The sequence below is a fragment of the Taeniopygia guttata genome, chromosome 1 (assembly GCF_048771995.1).
Source record: "Taeniopygia guttata chromosome 1, bTaeGut7.mat, whole genome shotgun sequence".
Classification (NCBI taxonomy): Eukaryota; Metazoa; Chordata; class Aves; order Passeriformes; family Estrildidae; genus Taeniopygia; species Taeniopygia guttata.
Window position 1 is genome coordinate 89,065,825 of NC_133024.1, and position 24,927 is coordinate 89,090,751.

The following is a 24,927-nucleotide window of genomic DNA, read 5'->3' on the forward strand; positions in this document are numbered from 1 at the left end:
TAAACACTATTTCCATCACATTTTTTCAAAGTGAAATTACCACAAGCAGCAAGTCTTAATTTTTTTCCCTTACCACGCTAAAGGTATAGACTGAAAAATACACAGCCACATTAAGTCCCTGATCCACATAGGCTGATGATTAAAATACTCTTGGGACCTCTCCCAGTGACCAAAACACCTGGGTTCTTTAGCAGGCACTGGATCAAACTGTGCAGCTCAATAACCCTGTGGGAAAAAAACCCCAAAATTACTAAATGCTAATGAGTCTAGAGTAATATCAGATCCTGCTATGCCCCCTGCCTTCAGCTGCTATTTCATGGAGGAGCAGACCTCTCACAATTCTTGTGTTGCTCCTGCCAGCCCCACTCAGAAGCCCCAGATATTGAGGGCATGTCTGATGGCAGCAAGCCATCTATTGTTAGACAAGATAAACTCACAATCAGTCCCATTCTTTCCTTGTGAACTTGTGGTAAATTTAAAAATAGATACATTTCGTAGACTTGTAATTCCATGGTGAGTGCTGGAGGCAAAGTCTGGGCCATACATACAATATTATGTCACTGTGGCCCATCTCTATTTGTAAAGATGAAAACATTAGTCAGTGTGGACAGGTTTAATATCTAAAGAAGTGCAGATGTTTTACTGGTAAGTGGCTAAAAGTCAAGGTTCTGTGAAATACCTGCTAATTTCCAGTACTTTAAATTGGTATTTCATTGTATGACATTAGTTTCATCTGTAAATATGCCGTTCTGTTGGTAGATAGGTTGCCCTTTTTCCCTTGGTGTGATTTATTTATTCACTCTCCAGAGCCTAATTACATCTCCACTTTTATATGATAAGTTTGAACTCTTTCCTGGCAGACTTAACCTGCAAGATCTGGGGGCATAAAACTTACTAATCTTTGATAATTACATGATAGCACCCCTGAAAATTAAGTTAGAGCAGCTGCAAAACATGTGAAACAATGAGACTTATCTATATTATAGTCCTGATGAAATCTTGTAAAAACTTTACAATATGCTTTATTGACCTTCTCTAGGGTACTATAATGATACATCCTATGTCAGATCCACATCACTGTAATTGAATTATAGAGAATTTCTGTGATGACTCAAAAATTGAATCTGCTCCCTGGTGCCTTTTCTTTCAATACAATCTAAATCCCTTTTTCATCCCTCCTTTTAATTATGAAGGTGAGAAGACTAGAGAAGGTGTTATCAGTCTTCCTTGGCCTTAGAGCCCTTTGCCTGTGCCAACGTTTTCCCATCAGAGACCAATAGTGACTGCACTTTGTGCAGGATGGGCCCAGGAAGTTTTATACTACTTTACATACAGCAGGCAAGAGACTGGTACCAGCACAGTGATAATTTCAGCATTCAAGCCCTAGCACTGCTCTGTATTATCCAATTGCCTGTCCCCAGCTGGACTCTGCTGTGCCTTATGCAGCACATTCCTGTGAGGCGACATGGGTGGTCATCTTCCCTGTGCAATGCCAGGGAGGGCTGACTTCCACAAGGCAACCCTCTCCTGGCATGGATTAGCCCAAGTGCATATCTGTGAATTAACTTTAGACATACCTACTGAACTTGGAACATATCAGAGGTTTTGGGACAGCCTGCAATACACCTTCAGTTTTGGCACATCTCTACTGACTTTGAGGAAGGTCATAGGGATATTTGAATTTGGTGGTGTTCTACAGGTGGTTGTTGCAGATCCCTCTCTCTTCATCTCAATATATTTGTTCATGTATTTTGTTAATAAGTACAGGCACAAAAAGATGAACCAATATGGCTCTTAGAAAGCCAGCTTCAAGAACCCAGTTGATGGTGTTCATTCCGAAACATGCAGCCAAACCACTTTCTCTCTCCAGGTTAATAATGGCTTTCAGGAACAGTGAGTGAGAGCACATGCAACAATGAGTACATGGCATTTCTTCTTCTGGCACATCAAGTTAGTTAGCTTTCTCTGCACAGTGATTGGAGATCCCATCTTCTTTCTTGTCCCCAGCTTTGCGGGGTTTCTCCTTACCTCTCCACATTCAAGGACACTCTAAGTGTATTTATAAAATGACTTTTCATGATAGGAAGAAATTGCCTCAGTAGGATTCTTTAACTGGAGCAAATGTGTTACTCATAACCTGTCTCCTTTGCAGTGAAATCATTCAAAGGCACAAGCTCTTCCTCCTTCCCTCTGCGTGAAATCCTCAAGGGACAGTGCCACTGCCAGCGCTGTGGCATTTCCCAGCAGTGCACACACTATTTACTTTCAAGGCTCTCTACTAAAATCCATTTACTCCTGGTATGGAGCACAACAGCTCTGTATAGAATAAAACAGAAGGAGAACAGTTGCTTAATATGGTGGGATATTGGACTTTTCCCTGCACTGTTGTGCCCTGGTGCTGTAGTTCCACAGAGTCTATTTAGTACCTGTTCGTGTCAAATCAATATTCAGTGGCCTTGTGAATTCTCATACATGCTCAGGAGCTGTCTGGCTGCAAGTTAGTCTGCTCCCTTATCTCTCCTCTCTCATGAAGAGTGGCAGAACTGTGTAATAAAACCTTTAAAACTGGATCTGGTTGAATTAATTTGCAACAATTTTTAAGTGAAACCAGAGAGTCCTCCTCTTGCTGCCTTTCTGATTTTTCCTTTCTTCTGGAACTGTAAAGACAAATAATGATACTAAAATCTATCACTTTCTATAAATTTTTTCTTTATACAGAACCACAATAACACAATAACAATATTGGAGAAAAAAATCTCTTTTTAAAACAATACCATTTTTGCACTCTTTTAGGCACCTCTGATCCTCTGCAGGCTACTTTTCCTCAGAGCTCCTCTTCCCTTTTTTGTTCTTAAAATGCAAAACACAGAAGCCTTTGTCATCTCTGTGAAGGAAAAGATCCTATTTCTGAGAAGAAGAGCTATTTCTGTAGCTGACCAAAGCATGGCTATGTCTAGACTAGAGTGGGAAATGGCAGCTGGCAAAGAAAACCAGAAAGGGCATGGCAAGTTTATTTGCAAAGCAGTAAATACAGGCCAAAAATGCACATGGTAGTTATAAACAATTTTTAAAGAAGCTGTGTTTTCACTTCATTCTTATCCTAAACAGTCTGTGATATCTCTAAGTATGCTACAGATCTATTCATTGCAACTATAACCACATACACTATGCCAAACTCTATTACTTTAGTAAATATTCAGTACATTTGATAAAATCAGGCACTTGGAGTAGCTGCTGGTCTTCCACCATGAAAAGCAAATTTCAATATGTTCCAGAAATGAAGCAAATACCTCATTTCATAAATACTCCAGTGAGTCTTACATTGTACATATTGCGTTGGAGTTTGCCCACAGGAGGACTGCCTTTGCCTCTGGTAAAGGCAAATTATCAGTCACTAAAATGACTCATAAAGAACTTCAAATAAATAAATAAATCATTGATAAAGGTTGTATAATTAATCTTCAAACTAGAAATCAAATTAAATAACTATTTCTAAACCAGTTCATTGTATTGTTCTATTACAAGTAAGCCAGCACTGTAATCCATATTCATTTTCTTGGCCTTTTATCCAAGACAAATCAAGAGAAGTTAATGTGCTAGATAATGGGTTTCAGTAGTCTGGCTTTTGATTTTGGTTGGTTGGGTTTTAATTGGTCTGTTGATACCTTCCAGAGGCTAAGGATTCTGGCAGTATAAAATATGCATTTTGTGCACCTTAGGTTTGCATCTTGTTAAGGATTTGTGGGCTTAGAAACGAAGAATCAGAGAATAATAAGTTCATGTGGCCTAAGGCTTGTATTAATACAAAGAAATAGAGTTGAGTGTGTGGTTATTCATGGTGTTAACCAATGACAAGTTCTGTGGTACTCACACTAAATGACTCCTTCTAGGTCTCTGCCCTTACATGTCATCACAGTGCCTGCAGGAAGGGCAGAAATATGGCGCAGGATAAAGGGCAGGCTTTTTCTTGGACCAGCTGTCTAAAACTCTGACCCAGGTGGTTCTGGGGTAGGAACTGCTTCAGGGGAAAACTGTGTGGGTAATCACTGTGGTGTGCCATTTCTCTGAGCCTCATCCCATGGGGCGTTGCCATGTGTGCAAAGGGCCAAACAAGCACGACCTGAGCTATACATCCCCTGCTGTCAAGGCACTTCCACGCTCAGAAGGGGATATGGGAAAGTGAAGTGTGGCTGGTGCTCAGATGCAACTTCTTCCCTCTTTGGGGCATTTCCTGTGGCCTTTTAGCTGTTACTTTTAATTAGAACACACCATAATACTGTGGTACAGTAATGTGTTTTTCCAGTTTCATGGATTACTTTTTGTGAAAGCTGGTTCCTTGGGTATGGAGATGGGCTGAAACCACTCTGCCAAATTCAATACCCTGGGTGATGGGAAAGCTGATTAGTGCTCTAGCTTTCATACTCATGATTCAGGCCATCCCTCATTAACCAAAGGAAATAAAGAAAAAACCTCTTCTGGGAGAAGGCAACAGTATTGTGTAGTACTTCAGTAATAAAGTACCAATCAGCTTGGCGGCCAACTAAACATCTCTATGTTTCTAAACATATTCTAAAGAGGGAATACGTGCTATTGCAAAGTTCATTCATGGCACACATGGATGGGATGCACTCTATTTCTGGGTCATACTGGAGAGCAGGATTTTGGCCCATACCACAGTTTCTCTTGATCCCTTCTCAGTATTTCTTTTGAGAGGAAAATGGGTTTACTACCATTTGTTGAGTTTCAGTGCAAGAGATGGCTGTGATAACAAACAAGCCATATTCTTTAATAGTACTTAAGTTGGTTTTGTGATGCTTGACAAAAATACTACCTAATATCCTATTTCTATAAATCATTCATAGTTTGACTTCAGCAGATTCCATGCAGGATGAAAAAAAAAATCAGTATTAGGCCCTGAAAGTACATTTTCTCCACGTTAACATTTTAGGTTGACTTTGCTAAAATAAATATCTGAATTACCTAGATTACTGCATTTTAGGTCTAGCCTATGGAAACTACTCGTAATATTGATTTTGCCTTTCATAATGATTTTCTCCCAAGCACAGAGTTATTAAAAGGCAGAGGACACATTCCTACAGCAGACAAAGTATATTACAAGTCTCATTACATTTCCTGTAAAGCCAGTATTATAGATCAGATATGGAGAGATAGACTGCAATATAATTTGCTATGGGTAGCCTCAGTAAGAATTTGCTGGATCTGCCCCTCTCTCCAGAGAGCCCTGCCTGCACAGCAGCAGCCATACATGATGGCTGCCACTCAGAAGTCCATTCCTTCTGTGATTAGATTTTTTACCTTGCAATTCCTACTCTTACAATATTAGCTGGAAAGGCATTTATTATGGATAACAAGTGTTCATTAAGTTACTTTAATAAATCTTCATTGTGCCTCATAATTCTAGTAGATCCAAGTCTTCTGAAACCATTAGTGTTTTTCAGAAAGAGGTTGATGTATTTATTAATTTGCCATGTATAAGCCTGTGAATAATAAAATAAGAAATTACATATACAAATTCTAGATTCTTCAGATGATGTTGTGATTGTTCTTTTCCCAATGAACTCTAAGATTTTTAGAATATCAAATATGTATGAAAAGGAGGGTGGCAGGCTTTTAAACAAAAAAGTAGAGAAACTTCCAGATTCTCATAAAAGGCATACTTTTAATCAGTATTTTTTTTTTTAACTATATCAATAACTTTCAATAATACAGTTTTTTTATTATCTCATCCAACCATGGAAAGATTTCTTGTTAAATTAAATAATCTCCTTCGAAGGATGTTAATTTAGTCTCCTTTACTAAATTAAATACCCATCTATGGGGAAAAGGTAGACCATAATTTGAATAGTAAAAAATGTATTAATGTGACTAAATCTAGTTCAGGAGATACTAAAGTCAGAATGGATTACTGAAAGAAATAACTGTAGAGGAAAGAAGACTTATTATAATTTAAATAATGAAAAATTCTTAATGTCACTAATTCTCTTGCAATCGCTTTTCGTGTAACAAGCCATTTATCATTAGGATAATTTCAGTCAGCTGTGGTGATAAATGGGTGGTGATAAATGAATGGATAAAGCAAGGTTTCTAGTATTGGGTGTAAAAACAGCGACTAAAACCATCCATGTTCCTTTTGAGTTTTGGGGCCAAAAATGGTGTTCTTTTTCTTTCTTAGGTGTTAGTTCCTTGAACATGTGAAAGTCTGAAGTCTCCTGGCAAACACAGGTCTCTCATGCAAACTCAGGGACTCTTTTCACCAGCAGTGTACTCTGTGTCTGCACTTGTAGATGCTGTTTAATCCCACTGGAGGATATATTTTTATATATAAGGAATAATCTAAGTACTGTTTCCTACTTCAGAGGGAAAGAATCATTAAGTTATTATTTTCTCTTGTTTGGCATATCAAGTGTGTCAGGAATTTTTTTTTTCTTTTTTCTGTCTGAAAGCTATGTGTAGAGCCTTTGCAATATTCAGGTTCCAGCCCATGAAAGCTGGGTGTGGGTTACCTCAGCCTAAATCACATCTCTGAAAGATGCAGGGGCAACTTCTCTTCTCTTAAAATAAGATGGAGGAGACCTGCACAAGTTCATTTCCCTGAAGTCTGGCATCTGATGGAGTCCTCTGAGTCTGAAAGGAGAGGGGTTTGTCAAGGCTCAGCTATTACAAGCATTGAGAGCTTTTTTGAACTACTCCGAGCTCTCAGGTTTGTTCTTCTTCAAAGAGCTCCACGTCCCTCCTAGCCAATTCTTACAGCAAGAATTGCAAAAAGAAAGGGAGAATGACTGGAGACAGGTCTGTGATACACTGATAGCAGAAGGGGAACTGATGCTTTTCTGCTGCTTCTCTGCACCATCACTTCACCTAATATTATTTCCTTCTGTGTGTCCACTGATCACCTGTAAGGCATAAGGAGGAACTCCTTTCTATAATTTAAATGCTTAATTTGCCACCAGCTGTTTCCTACACACACTTTTCTGTGAGTGGCTGGGAGAGAGGGCACAGACAGCTCTTGATGATGTAACATCCTCAGGTAAAACATTAGCAAGTACATCCACATCGTCATTTTAACCCAGACCAAGACTGTAGCTTTGAAGTGGTGGTCTTGGTGGTCCCCACTCACTGCAGTGTGGGTTGTGTCACAGCAATGGCACTGGGTGTGTGAATGGAGTTCCCTGAAAGAGACTAAACCAGGTCCAGGTATGTCTCAGTTGCACACCCAACATGCCCCAATGTGATCCTGGGGATCAGACTAGCTATTATCATCCCTAAATTGTGTAATGTCAATGGCAGGTTTCCAGCATCAGTGGTTTTGCTCTAGAAATCCATATATACTGAGTTTCTTACTTGTTAAGGTAGACATAGCCTGTCCAGTTCACATACTGAAAGTTAAGGCAGTTTGTGATCTGCAGTCAGAAAGATATTATCCTGCTGGATGGTTTGGCAGGGAGGAGCAGAATGTGACCCTCCTTCACAATACAGTGATCTACCTTGAAGCATCCATGGGATATCCTGTGACTCTGGGAATTGAAAATCACAGAATCACAGAATCGGCTGGGTTGGAAAGAACCCATGAGGACCATAAAGTCTAACAGCTGGCTCTGCAGAGCACCATTCCCAAGAATGGCAAGACCATTGTCCAAATGCTCCTTGAATTCTGTCAGGCTGGTGCTGTGACCACTTCTTTGGGGTGAAAAATTCTTTTCGAATATCCAACCCAAAATCTCCCCTGACACAATTTCAGGCCATTCCCTTGGGTCCTGTCACTGGTCACCACAGAGAAGGGATCAGTGTCTGCCCCTCCTCTTCCCCTCATGAGGAAGTTGTAACTGCAATGTGGTCTCTCCTCAGTCTCCTCCGAGCTGAACAGACCAAATAACCTCAACTGTTACTCAAAAGGCTTCCCATTAAGGCTCTTTACCATCTTTGTTGCCCTTCTTTGGACTCTCTCTAATAGCTTTACTATATTTTTTATATTGTGGTGACCAAAATGTTCTTAATTTCTCCTAGTTTTTCCTCTGCTGCATTAGAGATATCACAGCTGGTCTTTCTGTGGCAGGGGAAATGGCACTTTGATTGAAGCCTCTGATGCAGACAACAGGGACTGGATTCAATGACCCTGCAGATCTCATCCAGCTCTGTTCTTCTCTGCCTACACCTGGCCAAATGTTAGAGAAAAGCAGATGAAAACACTCTGGGAGCATAGATCAAGAAGTAATGTTCATGCAGGGTGCTGGATTCCCAATTAATTCATTTTTCATTTCAATACCCATTTTCCATAGATTTCTTTGTGTGATTGTCTTCAGCTACCTTAGAAAGCAGACACTGCTGACATGAACTCTGCTTTGCTGGCATTGTAAGGAAGCTGAGCTTGAGACAATCAGTCCATCTCCCCAGTGGTTGGGGCATTAACAAGTTTGTAGCTCTGCAATTTCCGTGAATTTTGTCTTTAAAAAAAGATATCACTCTGACTCAATGCTACTGGTTTGTTACTCTTACTGTCTTCAGCCTCATGATGTTCACCAGTACCATATAATAGATCAGAAAGAGATATTTTTTTACCCAGCAAAGATACTTCTGGAATTTAGCTCCCCACAAAATGCTGCCTGAAGAGAGTAGCATTCGCTACTGTTATAAAATGGCTTTCCTCCTGCACTTTTTGAAAATGTAAAACAAAGCCCTGTCTCAATCAACTGTAATGACTTAATTTCTCCCTTCCTTAAAAAAAGCCTTATTTCTCCATCAAAGCACAGTTGTATTTTTATGCAACATGACAAAACACATTGATGGATCTTAAGTGATGATACAATATCACTAGAAACGTTCATAGACCTTCTGTAGTTATCTGACTTTACAAGATAGAAATTACATTCTATTTTCCCCGACATGAACATTCCCTCAGCTATGAATGTGCCAATCAGCTATGGGATGTCCCTGGGAGCCCCTGGTGGTACTCAGCTATACTTTGAGAATCCCTGGAGATGCCAGCTGGTTCAGAAGCCACCCATCCCACTTAGTTTGTCCCCAGGTACACCCCTGCCCCAGAGCCTGCTGGTTCTGGCTCTGACACCACTTGTATTGGGGTATATCCAGCCTGGTAGGTTCAATCTCCCTTTACAAACCAGTCCTACAAGTTGGGGAATTGAAAAGTGGCCATTTCCAACAACTTTTTGGTGACAGCAACCCAAGGATAATTTTACATCTTTCAGTTCTTCCCACAGCTTTTGCAGCATGTGGGTGTGTGGTGATTTCTTTCCAAAATTCTTGATTTTCATCCAATAGTTGCATCTTGCCTATCCTGCAGTAGGGTACTCTCCAGTCTGACTACAAACCAGCTCCTCCCATCTAGAGCAGACCTAGATACTGTCCACTTGCAGTTGTGATAAACAAGTCTCTTCAATGCAGTGGAATGGCAGAACATTGTTCCCTTCTCTCTATTTGCCTCTATTTCTGCTAGTTCAAACCCACTCTTGCTTCCTTAGTATTTCTCTAGGAAATATTCCTTGCAAAAACCTCCATCTATTTTACTTTTATTCTCCACAACCCTGTGGATATTATAAACTCTCAAAATTCTATAATTTCATTATTTAGCTGGGTAGTAGCACAGAAAACAAGACCAGACTAGGCCTTGGGAGGTGATTTACTCCATCATTCTGCTTGAGGCAGGATGATCTGTACTCATGTTGTTCCTGGGATATATTTGTCTAACCTGTTCTTAAAGAAAACTTTTATCCTCCCTGGGACCTTATTCCTCAGCATATGGGAGACTGCCAGCAGCCGTATCACCCTGCCTGTATTTAGCCCTGTGCTGACAACTGTACCTAATTCCCTGACAGCCCTGAAACCCAGGTTTACATAGCACACCTAAAACATCAGTTATGTCACTGCTGGGTTTTGTACTGGTGGTTGCATCCTGTGTTTCCCTGGGCTATGGTATTTCTGAGATCCTACCTCCCCATTTGGCACACTCTTTGCACTGAGATTTGCTAATACAAAATTGATTTTGACAAAATGGTATCTCCAACCATGCCCCTGCCTCTTGTCTTTGAGCTGTGGAAAGAGGTCTCACCTAAGCTGAGCTCTGCTCTTCTCCTCCCTGGCAAATGCTCCTCTCCTTTTGTCTGCCATTTAAAAAATGTGGCAAATTTAGCTTTGAGGAGTCAAATAATAAAGCTGCTTTAGTCTCCCCATGTCATGGTGATTTCTCCTTATGCAAGGTTTTAAAATAACCCTCACTTCTCTTTCTGTACATGAGGGTTTACCCCAAAACCTTACTGATGTCTCTTTTAGTACGCAACAGACAGCTCTTACTAGCCTTCAAAAGTCTCATAGTTTTTTAATGCAGAATGCACTTGATTCTGATTAAGATAAAAATACTAGGCTTTTGCCTGTACCAGCTGTTCACAGGAATACACAAATGTGCTGAATGATGGACCTCCTTCTCCATAGCAGGGAATTTATTCAAGTTGTTGTTGTTGTACATGTTGGAAAACATCCCACTTTCTCACTGTCATGGGAACTGGTTACATAGGTGTCCGTAGCATCTTTGGCAGAGATATGCTTCCAAAGGAGCATCAGACCATGCTGCTTAAGCTGTTGATTTAGCCAAAGTAGATTGAACTGCTGCAGGCTTTAGTTCTCTTTGATTTTTCTTGGCATCCAATTCCTCTTAATAAGTTTTCTCTATTACATAATGCCACAAAAGACAGTTTAAAAAATCCCAAGAACACAAATCTGTTTCTGTGAAAGCAGACACCAATGCTTTCTTCAAACTTGAAGCTGCCAGGCATCTGAAATTAAAATTGGTAACAGAAGGACACAAATTTGAACCCCACTTGTCATGGAAAGCCCTCCCCAGAGGCACTACACCTTGTGCTGCCTTTGCCAGGAAAAAATTCAACTGCTTAGACCTCTTTTTCAAAGACAAGTGGAAGCTGATTTGTCAGTCTACTTCAGACACTTATGACGTATTGGTGGCAGTGTCAGTTCATGCTGTTATTCAGCACCTCTCCACAGCTAAGAATTCATGTTTGAGTGCCTGCTTGGGAGAAATGCCTTGCTGGTGTGCCCAGTCAGCATTTCAGAGATGTATACTGATTTCTGTGTGAACATAAACTAGGCTGGAATAGCTGCATGCTTGAAATGCCTCCTTTTCATCTCTACTTCTAAAAGTTTGTGCCAGTAGCTCCTGAGATCTGTTTTAGCTACTGCCTCCTGCCTCCAGACTCTGCAGTGGTGAAGGATGCATTTCATGAACCACAGAATTCTTTGGTTTGAAAGGGACCTTAAAGACTATCTAGTTCCAACTCCACTGCCATGGACTGGGATACCCTTCACTAGACCAGGTTGCTCAAAGCCCCATCCAAGCCTCCTTGCATTTTCTCTCACAGGCCTGGAGATCATCAGCATCTCAAGATACACATATGTGGACAGTGCATCTTCAAGAATCACAGTCTTCAGAAGAAAACTGTCCTTCTCCTGTCTATTAGAGAGCTAATAGAGCACCTTTATATTTCAAGATCTGCATTCTGGCATATTAACATTTGCTAGCATGTTGAAGTCAAAGGAAAATCAAGAAGCAGTAAAGCTTTATATCTTTTCCTGGATCATTTTTTAAAAATAATTATGATGGTTTGGTTCATGTTATTAATATTACAAGTCTTGGTGATCCATTTGCACAAACGGGAAGTGATTAAATCAGTTTTGGCCCCATTGTCACGGAGGTCACATTACATTGACTTCCCAGCTTTTTGTTGCGCCACTAAAAACACATTTAATGGTATTGCTTCTTAATAACCACCTGACTTTCGGCCAGAATGTATAATTTTCCAGTAATCTTTATTAGTTGCTGTTACTTACATGGTCATTGTAAACTAGCACTTGGTTATAAAAACCTCTATTTCGTCCTGCATTAGCCCAGGTTCCTAGACAATTTTTTCTGAGAAAAGAGTTTATGATATGTTTTGTCTGGGGGAAAGAAGATCTCATCTCAAATTTATTTGCATCAGCATTTCTTCCCTGTGCAGATTTTTACAATACACAGTAGCCCTGACATCATGTAAACATAATCTGGAAGGGCATCACTGAAGAGTCTGTAGTTTTATTGATTATGTTCAGTTTTAAATTATGGGGTGAAAAACCTAATGTGCAATACCCTGGACTACATAATTTACGCTCTGCAGATGAGTTATAAATGCTATTCTGCTGGGCCACATTAATGATTTTTGCACAAGGGTGAATTATTACAGAAGGGTCAAGACACTATGAGCTGGCCTTCCAGTTATAGGCTATTATAATTTGGTTTCTCAGCTGGGAAATAAAGAGAGGAAAATTAGCACAGGAGAAAGAAATACATAATTTTTGTTTTTTTTTTTTTTTTTTTTTTTTTTTTTTTTTTAGTTGTTGTAAATAGGAAGCTGGGTACATACTAAGCATTTCTGCAAATAAAGGAAATGTGCTTTGATTGTATTCAAGACCTTTTATGTTTCCTTTCCATAAGAGGTCTAGCAAATAAACACTCTGATTGTAATGCTCATGAGGAAGGTAAATCCCAGAGAAGTGTGTGAAGAGTGCAACTGATTTGTGGAGGGGTATTCACACAGAAAACCGTGCGTGGAGATTGCTCTTCTCTGTCCAGAAATACACAAATGTCTCCACATAAACATTGCCCTTAGGAAAATCACCCTGAATGCTGGGTGAATAATTGAGCACTGAATAACTGATTAATTACTGGTTTCCAGGCAATGCATTTTTTACATAATTTCTCCAGCTAATATTTCTGATGAAAGAGAAATAGCATTTTTAAGATTTTGCTATTAGTGCCTTTGGAAGCATACTGCTCTGACAAAACCCCAAACCATTAAATTGTATCCTGTATTGTTAATGGTGAAAATTTGCAATATTTCAATTTGGGAAGTCACTTGAAGCTTAACAATGATATTTAAATTGGTATCAAAACTAATTTAAAGTTATAAAAATAAGCACAGGTCACATGAACAGAAGTGGAAATTTTTATTGCCTGTTTTGTTGACTCCTACAAATCTCAGAATCTGCAATTGTGTTTTCTGTAGAGGCAAAGCTGAAGATACAAAATCTGAAATACTTCCTAATACATTTTCTCTATACAGAGGCAGAAGTGCACCCCTCCTATTTACTGAGGCCAGAGGTGATTCGGAGCTGCCACAACAAAGCACCTCCTCCTCTGGCAGCTATTGTGAGGCAAGAAGCTGCACCAAAACTGAACTTCAGGATCATTTTTGGCTCCTTGCCTTCTGCAAAATGTGTAGGCAGCATCTCACTACTGCTGAGGGTGACTTCCTCTTCATGGCTTAAGTGTGTATTAGGGAATAGATATCAACCTAAGGGAATTTCATCACAGTGGTCTCTGCTAGGGGGAAAAAACCTCCTTCTTCCACGTTATTGAGATGGCTCAAGTTAGCTGAATTTACTATTTCCTCAAGAGGGACTGTGCCCTTTCACCATATGAATTATTTCCTCTGCCATTTTCATGGAGTTTGTTGACTTCTGTGACCTCATTTACAAATTGCAGTAGACCCCAGCAAAAACTAATAAGTGTTCAGCTTTTCTAAAGAAAAATACAAAGCTGGTAATTAGAGGGCATTATGAGGACAGATTATGTCTTGCCACCAAATTTTGCATGCAATGGGATGTATCAAACTGGGTTATCATTTCTGGTTGAGTTATCATATTTATTATTTCTGTGTAGAATCTTTGCTGCTTTGCTTTAGAGAGCAAATCAGCCTGTTCATTTTTGTATGCATCCAGAGAAGCTGATAGTTAGTGTAATATAAGTAAATAACTAATTTTCTACCTAGACTGAATTTGGAAAAAGTGTTTCTTCAGAAAACTTGGCAAACTATAAAGAGGGTTCTTTTTTTTTTTTTCTTCTTTCTTCTCCTCCTAGTTCCACCTGGTGTTTCTGTGTGGTATTGTTTTCCTTAGCTGCCCTCAATGTTAAGTAATTAATAAATTATATCTATGGTGCTAAATACTTACAGGCCTCCCCTCAGACCAGTTATCTTTGAATATTTCAGACTGAATTTTTCTGTCCACACAACTAGAAAATATGAGTTAGTCTGTAGAAGTGCCTAATGTTGGAGCATGATGTATAAGATCAGCATCAGGAGGATTAGGGCACAAGGTTCCCTGAGAAGGTGAATCCTAGTGTGAACTGGAAACATTGCTGCATTTCTTGACCCATTTATTGGTATTTCCAAACTGAAAGATACCATTTATGTTATTTTAAAAAAATCTTGTATTGTGCATTACATAACAGAGCTTCTTTATATACTGATTTTTTTTCTTTTACAATTTCTCAATATTTGCCTACTACAAACTGAGTGTTGATGTGCTGGAACTGTTATTACTAGGCACTTAGAGAATGCAAATACTACAGTTTTTCTAGAGAGAGGACTCTGACTTTTAAAGATAAATATACAGAGGAGAAGCATAAAAAGCATAGGAAGAAACTAAATACCATGTTTCTTATTCTTCTTTTCTGGCACTGGGGAAGCAGTTATGTTAATAACAGAGAGGAAGAGTTATAGCTGCAGTGAGTGAAATTTGGAAAGCTCCTCTGTAGGACATAATGTTCCTTTGGAGACCTGGATGATTCCTTCTCTTCCTTGATGTGACATTAAAGTGAAGACACCACAAAACTGGTTTTGGTCACATCAAATCAGACATTGGACTGTGGAGAAGAAAATATTAAGCCATGCCTACTGTCCTTCCAAAAAATAAGTGCTGGTACAAATCCTTTAAGCCCTGTATTGAAAGCTGGCTGATACTTATTCTAGAAATCAAGTCCTCACAAGGTGTCCAAATGCTTTCTATGATAGAAACATCAAAAGATGTCTCCCTGTGTAATAGACTACAGTATAATTCTGACAAGTGTGCCCTTATTATAGCAGAATTTACCTATTTATTTATTATTCATGAGTACATTAGAGTGTCTTCAGAAATATATTCTGCAGCAGGTAATCCAGTATGGAAAAACAAAAATGCGTACGTCTAATTATAAGTGACATTGAAAAGATCCTGTAGCAGCATACTTCCTTGGCACTGGCAAAGTACTGCATTATAGATTAAAACAACACAAACATATTACAGTTTGTATAGTGTTTCACTGTTGCTGGATGTATGTTGCTAAGAAACAAAATTGAAACATCTCTTTTGAACCTGAGCCCCTTGTAAGTGTGGCGTTGCATATGCCATAAATGTTTTTCACTTTAGGATGGATTAAATGCCAGATCAGGAAAAATAGGGAGGGTTCATTAGTATTGCATGTTTTCCAATCTACTGCCAATGAACCCAACTATTACAGTACTAAAAACTATGTAAGGAGCTTCGGTGTCTTCTCAGATGAAGTGTTGACAGCTGCTTGTTTGAATATTAATAAAGTCTATTGAGCTATTCCTTGCCTGTATTGTCTGTAGCTTGAAACTGTGAAGATTTCTCTGTATATTACATCTCTACATTTCTAAGTATATGCCTGTCTGTGGAGATGGTACCCATTTCATCCCTATAAAGAAAATTACAACTTTGTGCTCCATTAAACATTTATTTTGCCAGCATTGTTGGTTGCTGTTTCCCCTCTTCAGTGTAAAGAAGTCAATGCTGATTGAAAGAACATGTGTCCTCTTTCACATATGGTAATTAATCCTTATTCTTCCAAACTTCTACAAATAAAAGTCAAAGTTATTCCTAAACCACATGCAAGAAAAGTTAATTCTCCTTTAAAAAATAAAATTACAAAGTTAAAAGTGTGATAGAGAAAGGAAGAATTTTACAGTGCACAGTACTGCACAGAGAGGAGCCTTCTAGCAGCCTCTCACAGGAGGCACCCCTGTAGCCCCCCTGCTACCAAAACCTGGCCATGCAAGCCCAATACAGAGACTTTGTCAGACATCCTCAAGGCTGTTGTTCATTTTACATGTGATTTAGTGGGAAGAAATCAACTAAATGGAAAAAGTATTTTGATTACTGGGGTAAACGAATTAATCACTAACTGAAATATCTTTCAGGTTTTTTTTTTAATCTGTTTTGCTACAAGAGGAAAATTCAATCATGATTGACAAAGACAAAAGAAATAGAATGTGGGGTTTTATCATCTTACAGAAGTTTAACTGACTCCTAGAGAGGGCAAGGAAATATAGTTCTGTATACTGCATTCATGACTGGAAAAAGTTCCTCAGGACTAGGATAATATTCTTCTTCAGCCTTTGATGCCATCAAGCTAATTCCCACAAAGATTGAAAGCTCCTTGCAGCATTCATGTCAAATTCACTGCAAGAAGGTAGTTTCATAAATGCTTGAGGCCCTAAAAAAAGTTACAGAAAAAGTTGAAGTTTATATTTTATAAAAGCACGAGGTGCATCTTGAAAGCCATGCCCAAGGAAGGTTCTACAATCACATTGGAAGGGCAATGCCTTCCAGAAGGGCTGGACGTGTTGTAAGAACTACACAACAGCCAATGCCTCTGTCCATATCTTAAAAAAAGTCTCCTGAACTACCACGAATGAGATAAAACTTGTCAGAAAACTGCAGTAATTTGATAGGCTGTCATACTGAGACTGGCCATGGACATGTATTGTCAGAGGACATGCCATTTTTAATTATATGTTCATTGAAACAAAACCACAGTATAATCCAGTAATTTTCGTAATGTCTAGAGTTTTAATATTTATTTGTCATTTTTATGGTCAAAATTATTTAATTTTTTTTTCTGGGTTATTTTTATTATTAAACACAAGGCGAGGAACTATTTTCTCCGCAGTACTAAAATACTTTTAAGAGCAATTAAAGTAACACGTCCTCCTTAAGGAGTCTTTTAAGTTGGCACTGAAAATAATCCAGAGCCCAAAGGAGTGGATTTTTTGTGACTGTCTCATATGGGGGAATCTCAGCTACCCTCTCCAGACCTTGATGTGAGGGCAGGCTGTCACACACATGCTGCCAGGACAGGTATTGCAACAGGCAATGTACTTTGGGGCCGTGGTCCTGCTGTAGCTTCTGTAAGCACTTTCAGCCACCAGTTTTGTACAGTCTGTTTTTTGACAGGTTACCCTCTCCACATCTAAGAAAAAACTCTTTACAATCTTTATTGCTAGGTTCCTACATTGGAGGGCAATATATGTGTATATGCACATGAAGGGATGCATGGATGGATGGATGGATGGATGGATGATGGATGGATGGTTGGAAGGACAGAAAGATCAGCTGATCTTAATAAAAAATCTTATCTCCAGTCAAAGGAGCAGAGAGAAGATCTCATAATCAATTTTGTCTGTTTTGCAGTTTTATTACCATGGTCTGAAATTTGGATTTTTTTTTTTTTTTTGTTAGATATACCTGATTTTTTTAGGTCAAATAAAAGGAAGAAAAGGCAGAGCTGACAGGTTTTCCTTTTTCCCCCCTGCTTGGTATTAATATCCAATAATGCTTTAATTTTTTGAATCTAAGTTTAAATAAAGTAAGTAATGTAAGTATAACTGAATGATCATTTAAACATATAGAGAAAATGCAGTAGTAAAAATTAACTGCTGTGAATTTCATCATAAGTTTAATCACATTGAATAACCTAAAATAATAATGCCTATCATTCATATAATGCTTTCCAGGTTTGGGAAGAACCATAAAAATAGAACAACTCATTATTTAGTAGGCAAATGTTCTCTCACTATGCAAATGGATAGTTATTGTGCTGTAGACTCTTAAAAGCAGAGCAAGCATACAAGCAAGAATTGAGAATGATTTCTGTATAATCAAATCCCATTTGGCAGAAGACTGCAAAAAGAGTTGGGCATTTTCAAGAGCAGCATGTAAATACATGAAGGCAGTGCTGAAGGTGTAATGTTCATTTTCTGTCCTGAGAAAATGCCTTCAAAACCAACATAGATATAGCTACAGATAGAAAAATCTGTCAAGTCTCTCCTGATCTGAATGAAATAGCAAGAGAGATCATACAGGGAAAAGAAACAGGAAAGCAGAACAATTTTTTAAATTTTGAATTGAGACACCAAGTAATACCTAGCACATTGTAATTTAAGGACAACTACAAATGAAGTCTTGGAACGCTTCAGCATCACTTTACTCTCTTGCAACAGTATTTTGCTTTTATGAATCTCTTCTTGTCTCTGGGTACTTCCTCACTCCCATCCACCATGGGAGTGAAGCCACTTCCACAGCCTGAAACAGAAGTTGCTTATCAACTGCCTTGTCAAACACATTCACCAAGGAATGTGCAGCAAAATGTGCAGCTACATCCCTGTGTGTAAAGCAGCACCTCTGCTTGAGAACTGTGTTAATCACATTACTTAATTAGTTCACAAACAATCACTTCACACTTATAATCTGTAGCTAGATGTTTTGGCAGCTGAGACGGGGAAATTAATAAAATCCACATTTGTTTAAAGTAAACCTGTTATATCTTCTTTATCTTTTTTTGTTTTTTTCCAATGTGTTTTATCTCAGGTTTCTGAGAACTTAATCTTCTTTCTATTTCCAAACTTAATACTCTGAGTATTTAATTTCCTAATATCTAATGCAACTTTTCCCATGGTCTCTTCGGCAAGAAGAAAAATGTATGTGGGATGATATTTTTTCTTTCATGTCCTTTAGGCCTGGCCTGGGCTAACTTTCATTAAGTCCCAGGTATAGGGAGGTGCACAAACACACACTAAACTTGTAAGTCTGAAAATGCTTCTCTTGACATCAAAGAACTCAGAGATGTTTTTTCTAGTTGGAGCCAACTTGCAAGTGTCTTCCTCCTTCCACAAAAATGTGCTTTTATGGTCTCCTGTCCTTTGTGCCATTTCTATATAAACCTTTCACTCTCCTAATCTTTGTCTCCCTTCCTTCTTCCTTACCTCTTTTTCATCTCATGTCTCCTTTTCTCTCTCCTTCTCTGGTTCCATATTTCTTCCATCCTCCTCAGTGTCCCTCAGCAATTCCTTCCCTCACTTGCAGTCCTCTGGGGTGGTTGGAGAGCTCCCTGACTTGCTCTCCCTTGCAGGGACCTGATGTAGCTTTGCTTCTGCTTTAGTGATGGCACCCAGCTTCTGTTTAAGAGGGTATTTTCCAGGTGGATTACAGCAGATTTTAAGAGCGTCACTAATTTCTTCTATTGAATAATAAGTGCTTTGCACACCTGCATCTATTTTAAGCCATCCCAATATCAAGGCACCCTCTCATCACCTTTGGGTGCTGGCTCTCCAGTGCTTTGCCTGCTCTGGGGGTATGTAATCAGGCAACTCTGGTGACAGGGTAGTTTGGTTGTAAACTCTGGAGCAACCAGAAGAAAGGAGGAATGAAAAGTGCCCCTCTAATCACTGGAAGTATTCTGGTGTGTAACACAGCACTTTTGGCTTTTATGTTTTGACAGTGATATTTAAGCTTCCACCTCTGAAGGAAGCAATATGAGGTGTTGAAACAATTATGCATATAATTGCAGACTTTCCAGTATTTCTCTCTCTTTGCTGAAACAACGCTTTTTATCATTAAAGGTTCTCCACTACTTCTTTTTCTTAAATGAACAGTTTTACTCCAGAGAAAGTCAAAGTCCTCCATTGTATTCCACATTTCTCCAGGAATCAGTATTAATTGTAGCTTAAAACTATTGTGCTTAGTATTTCTATCTGCAAGGGCATAGGTTGTAACCTTACTGGACATAACTCAGCAACAAATAATGATCTGAACTCTGCTCTGCTTTTATTTGGCTTTACACATATTCCTTCTAGAGTAGCAAGAGAGTAGCAAGAGATTAGTGGCTTTCCACACACTGAAATTTAGTAAACTTTATTATCCAGTTTCTAGATTACCCTTATCACAACAGGTTCAACTCTGTGTGCATTGGAAGTTAACTGTAGCGTCATGAAGCTGACAGAAAGATTTTGTGCAGCCATCATGACATGGCTCTTACAAAAACCCAATTTTAAAAGTGTCACTTAAGAGAAGGATAGGAGGGCTTCTGCAAGCACTTGGATTGCAATCCTCAATTCCAAAAGTGCTCTGTTCCAGCACAGGCACAGGTAGAGAAGAAAAGACTCGGTTAGAGGTTGGACCACAGAGGAAAAATCTCTTTGGCAAGACTATAACGTATTTCAGTTGTAGTGTCTGGGTTAAGCAGGGCCCTAAATCGTATTAATACTCAAAAGTTAGACAAAAAGGGACTTGTCAAATGAAATATTTATATGAAGAAGAGCTTCGTCGGCAGCTTCTCTTAGGAGAAACTCTTTGCAAAGTCCACATGTGAAACGGCTGTATGTCATATTTTTAAACTTCCCGCCGTTAATAAGCAGCACGGATGTCTAACTCCAAAATGACAGGGTCTCTCCCCTTACCGCACCAGCTCACACAAGACCTGAGCACATCCTGCTGCAGCCTTCGGGACACGGGTACCACGACAGACGGGACGGCACCCGGGCAGGCAGCTGGCTGGAGCACAGGACACCCGGCAGAAAGAGAAGGCGCGACGCCCTCTCTTATTTTCACCCTTTCGCACCCCTCAGGGATGGGCACGATACGTTAATAATTAAATGACAATTATTTGGGGACGCCCCGGGGCACCGGGGGGTGACGGGCCGGGGCCCCGCGCCGCTTCCAGCCGCGCCCGCCAGGGGGCGCCGCGCCGCCAGGGATGGCGCGGCCCGCGGGCCGAGCGCGGCTCCCCGCGGGGCTGCCGTGCCCGCCGGCCCTGCCCGCCCGGCCGCCACCGCTCTCCGCGGGTCGCCGGGCCCGCAGGGGCTCCCCTCCGCCCCCGCCTGGGTGCCTTTGGCTTCCCCGAAGGGTCTCCTCCGCCTGTACCCGCCTGTCCAGGAGCCTCCGCCGGGAGGAGAAGGAGGAGGGAGCAGCGGCGGCGGCCAGCGGGCGGCGAGCCCTGCCGGGTCGGGTTACAGGGAGCCACGGAGCGGCGGCGAGGCGGGCGGGGACCGCCTGCGGGGCGGCCGCCGTGCTGCGGGCGCCCCCCCGGGGCTCCCCGCCGCTCCCCGCCCCGCGCGGAGGCGCGGCGGGCGCCTCGCCGGGCCCCGCCGTAGCTGCCGAGCTCCCGGGCGGCGGGAGCAGGCGCGGGCAGACAGGTGCCCTCCTCCCGAGCCGCCGCGCTCCCCGCCGCTGGCATCGCCGCCGCGCCGCACGGCGCTGGGCAGCGCCGCCCAGGCAGCCCCCGAGGTCGCCGCCGCCCGCCGCCGGGGGCAGACCCGCCGCCCCGATGGCCCCCGCCGCCCCGCCGCCGCCCCTCCCTCGCCGCCGCCGGCCGCGGCGGCCCTAGGGGCGTCGGGGCCCTGCGCTGCCCCGCGGAGGGGAGGCGGAGGCGGCGGCGGCGGGGCGGGGGCGGAGGCGGAGGCGAGGGGGCGGCGGAGCGGCGGCGGAACGCCGGCGGAGCGGGAGCCGGCGGCGGCGATGGACGAGTCGTCGCTGCTGGATCTTCTGGAGTGCTCCGTGTGCCTGGAGCGCCTGGACACCACGGCCAAGGTGCTGCCGTGCCAGCACACCTTCTGCCGCCGTTGTCTGGAGAGCATCGTCAGCTCCCGCCACGAGCTGCGCTGCCCCGAGTGCCGCATCCTGGTGGGCTGCGGCGTGGACGAGCTGCCCGCCAACATCCTCCTCGTCCGCCTCCTGGACGGCATCCGGCAGCGGCCCCGCGCCGCCGGGGGCGCCAGCGGCAGCCCCAGCTCCGCGGCCCCCGCGTACCCCCAGCCCGCAGCCGCCCCCAGCGCCGTCGCCGCCGCCGCCGCCTCGGCCGCCGCCAGCCTGCGGGAACTGGCGGCCGCCAGCCGCAGCGCCCTGCTGGGAAAGGTGGGTGCCGGGCCGAGCGGGCGGGCGGGAGCGCGTCCCCGCGGAGCGCCGGGCGGCCCCGGTGTGGCGGCGGGACGTCCCGCGGGCGGCGGAGGGTGTCCCCCCGCGGGCACCGGCGTGAGCCTGCCCCGCACTCGCGGCCCGCTCTTGTCGTAGCTCCCCCGGTCTAAGGACGGGAGGCTCGGACGGGGATGTCCTCAAAGTACTCTGGGCGGCGGGAGCGGCCGGGACCGCCCCGGGACACCCCCCTTTGGGTGGGTTTATACCGGCTGTGGGGCAGCTGCTGCACCGGCGGCACCCGGGGCCGCCCCCGGTGTAGGAGAGCCGGACGTGGAGTTGTGAGCCACAGAGCGCCTCGAAAGCGCTCTTAGCCGGGCTGCGCCAGGTGCCGGTCAGGTGCGGGCAGAGCCGGCTCGCCCTCCCGCTGCCTGCGGGGCAAGGCTCTGGGAACGCCCGGCCGGTCCGAGCCCGCCGTGTTCCTCCAGCCCTGGAATTCTCCCTTCCGCTCTCCGGGCGCCGCCGGTGCTGCTACCACCCCACAGAGCCCTCCTGACAGGGACGGAGCGGGGTTTGAAGCTGAAGCTTGCCCTCTCAAGGGAACGTAATTTCATTTTTATGTATAAGGTGTGTGATTTATCGAAGGCGAGTACTGCAGCGTGGGCATTTATTTATTGAACTCTTCAATCGAGTGCCCCATCTTGTGCCCTTTAAAGTCCATGACAAGGGTTTCATTGGCTCAGACGGGACAAGATCAGTTCCTTCCACTTTTCTGTGTTGCTCTTTCATGCGATCTGAAAATTTACTATTGGACCTCTTCAGGAAACTTGGGAATTGAGACAGTCTTAAAACTGTGAACTTTATCTCACTTTTAATGTCATATATATGCTTCATATGTTTAATTGTCTTTGATTTTTTACAAAATCCACTTGAGCTGTAGTTTAGTGTACAGGCTTTTGATTTTAGAAGGTCAGTGTAGAGATTCCTTGTGAAGTTGTATTGCTATAGTAAATGTTTCAATTAATTAATTAAATTTTTTTTTCCCCTGAAAAAAAAGGGAATCGACCTGTACGGCTGTTTTGAAGTTTTCCATGCAGGAAATGACAGCAAATGCCATACATTGTTCTGTAAAATTCTGTCCAGGAGTTGGAAAGTTAGAATTGAAATATGCTAGGTAGTATTTCTGGAAGGGTAGATCCTTTATTTTTGAGCTGTATTCTTTAATGAGACTCAGGTACTTAATAATGACTTGTCCAATTTAAAGAAGAAAGGCAATGGAATTCTGCCTTCTGCTTTTTTTTCCTTGTTTTTCAACCAAGCTTAGTGCTGTAGCTTTGTCACAGCAGACAACCCCTGTCTTAGTTTCAGCATTATAGAAAGGGAAGTTTGCATTCATTAGGTAAAGTGCAATATCCCATGGCCTGGTTTGAAGTCCAGGCAGGCAGTCTCCTGTGGGAGGCAGGGTCTGCTGATTACACCTGCAGTGTTTGTGTTGGAGGGGCAGGGTCTTGCACCCTCACTAGGCTTTTGTGACCATCCAACAAGAAGACAATCTCTGGTTATGAAATCTTTAAGTCCTAGTCAAGTTTGCATATTACAGTGGTGTGCATATGTAATAAAATGCTTGATGGGGAAAACTATTTGCAAATTTTTAGGGAAAGTGAATTTTCATTATTTTACCATAAATTGTCAGGCTTTTAAAAGGTTGCTTCCCTAGCCATTATTGCAGATATCATGTAGTAAATAAAAACACATTGCATTTTATATTTTTTTGTCTTTGATTGCATAGCACTTTGGTGAGTGTTGGCAATTCTGTTATCCATTTCTGTGAGGGTTGTTACCCATCTGAATTTGACAGAAAGCAAAATTTCACTACTTGAGAATCACCTTTTGGCTATTACAGTTAACAACTGTGATTCTTTTCCCTTTGCTGGGGTTAATGGGTAATTCTGGGGCAGTGGGTCTGCTGGGACAGAGTGGGTCTGTGGAAGTGTTTGCTTGGCCTTTTGACTGATGGCACAATTTTATCCTGGAAATCAATGCAGTGTGCTTGATCCTTACAAGGTTCATTACAGTGAAAGAAAGTCTGAACTAATCTGCTTTTAAAAAAAACAGCAGGGGAGAATAATCCTCCTTGGAGCTGCTGATACAGCTGATTGCTGAGCAGTCCTGGAGACAAGAGTGCAGAACCTCTCTCTGTACTAAACAATAGATGGTACAATCCAGGCTAGAATCAAGCTTTTTGAGGCTGATATGGAAGAGAAGAATTACATCCCTTTCTCTCTTGCATTGGTCTTTGACAGCTCAGCTGCCTTGAAAAAAAGCAGAAGTGATTCTTTGTGATATATATATTTCAGAAATGCTGTAGATTTGCTGCCTGGGGCTTAAATGCAAATTACACTATTTTACTAATTATTACCTTTCATTTTAGATACTGCAGTATATAAAATAGGACGTACCATTACAGGCTTTTTGGTTAGGAAGGAAACTGCTGATTGTAAAATGTAATGGCAGAGAGCCAAGGTCACTTCTATCAAACTTCAATCTTGCCCAGTTCCTTGGACCGATATGTTAGAATCACACCAGGGATCTGTTTCTGTGAGAGTTTTAATTAACCTTAGAAGACAGAGCAGGGTCAGCCTCTTTGTTGCTATCATGCCTGTATTTTGCTTCTGCACCTTATACTATGGAGAAATCTTCTTTCCATAGATGCTATTTTCTGAAATCAACACATGTTGTTTATCTCGTGGGCAAAACTCTGTGAGGTTTGTATTTCTTTATCAGGTCTCTGGCCTTTCTTTTTCCTTAGTTTGTCGCAGACTTGGTCTGTACAGACTGCTGAAAGCCACTGTAAGAGGGGCTGAGCTGGGGGTGAACTGGCACTGGTGCTGTTTCTAAAGTTGTCCAAGACTGTTCTTCAGAAACATTCCTGAAATACTGTAGGTGTTTGGAGATACGTGGTACACATCTTCAGTATGAGAGATGTGGAAGTGGCACATACCTACAAATATATGATTGAACAATATTTGTGATTCTGTCAGTATGTAAGGGTGTAACCCAATGCCTCTGTTTCAGCCTGTAAAAAAAAAACCAAAAAACAAA

At 42.1% G+C, this 24,927-nt stretch overlaps 1 protein-coding gene across 1 annotated transcript in view; it reads left to right on the top strand.

The window, feature by feature from the left end:
• The first annotated feature begins 20,716 nt into the window (after positions 1 to 20,716).
• The window catches only part of SH3RF3 (SH3 domain containing ring finger 3), a 246,794-nt gene continuing 242,583 nt past the window's right edge, over positions 20,717 to 24,927 (top strand). The window contains exon 1 of the mRNA XM_030279354.4: positions 20,717 to 21,828. Coding sequence (XP_030135214.4) covers positions 21,433 to 21,828 — 396 coding nt within the window. The 5' untranslated portion in view covers positions 20,717 to 21,432. The remainder of the gene's footprint in view (positions 21,829 to 24,927) is intronic.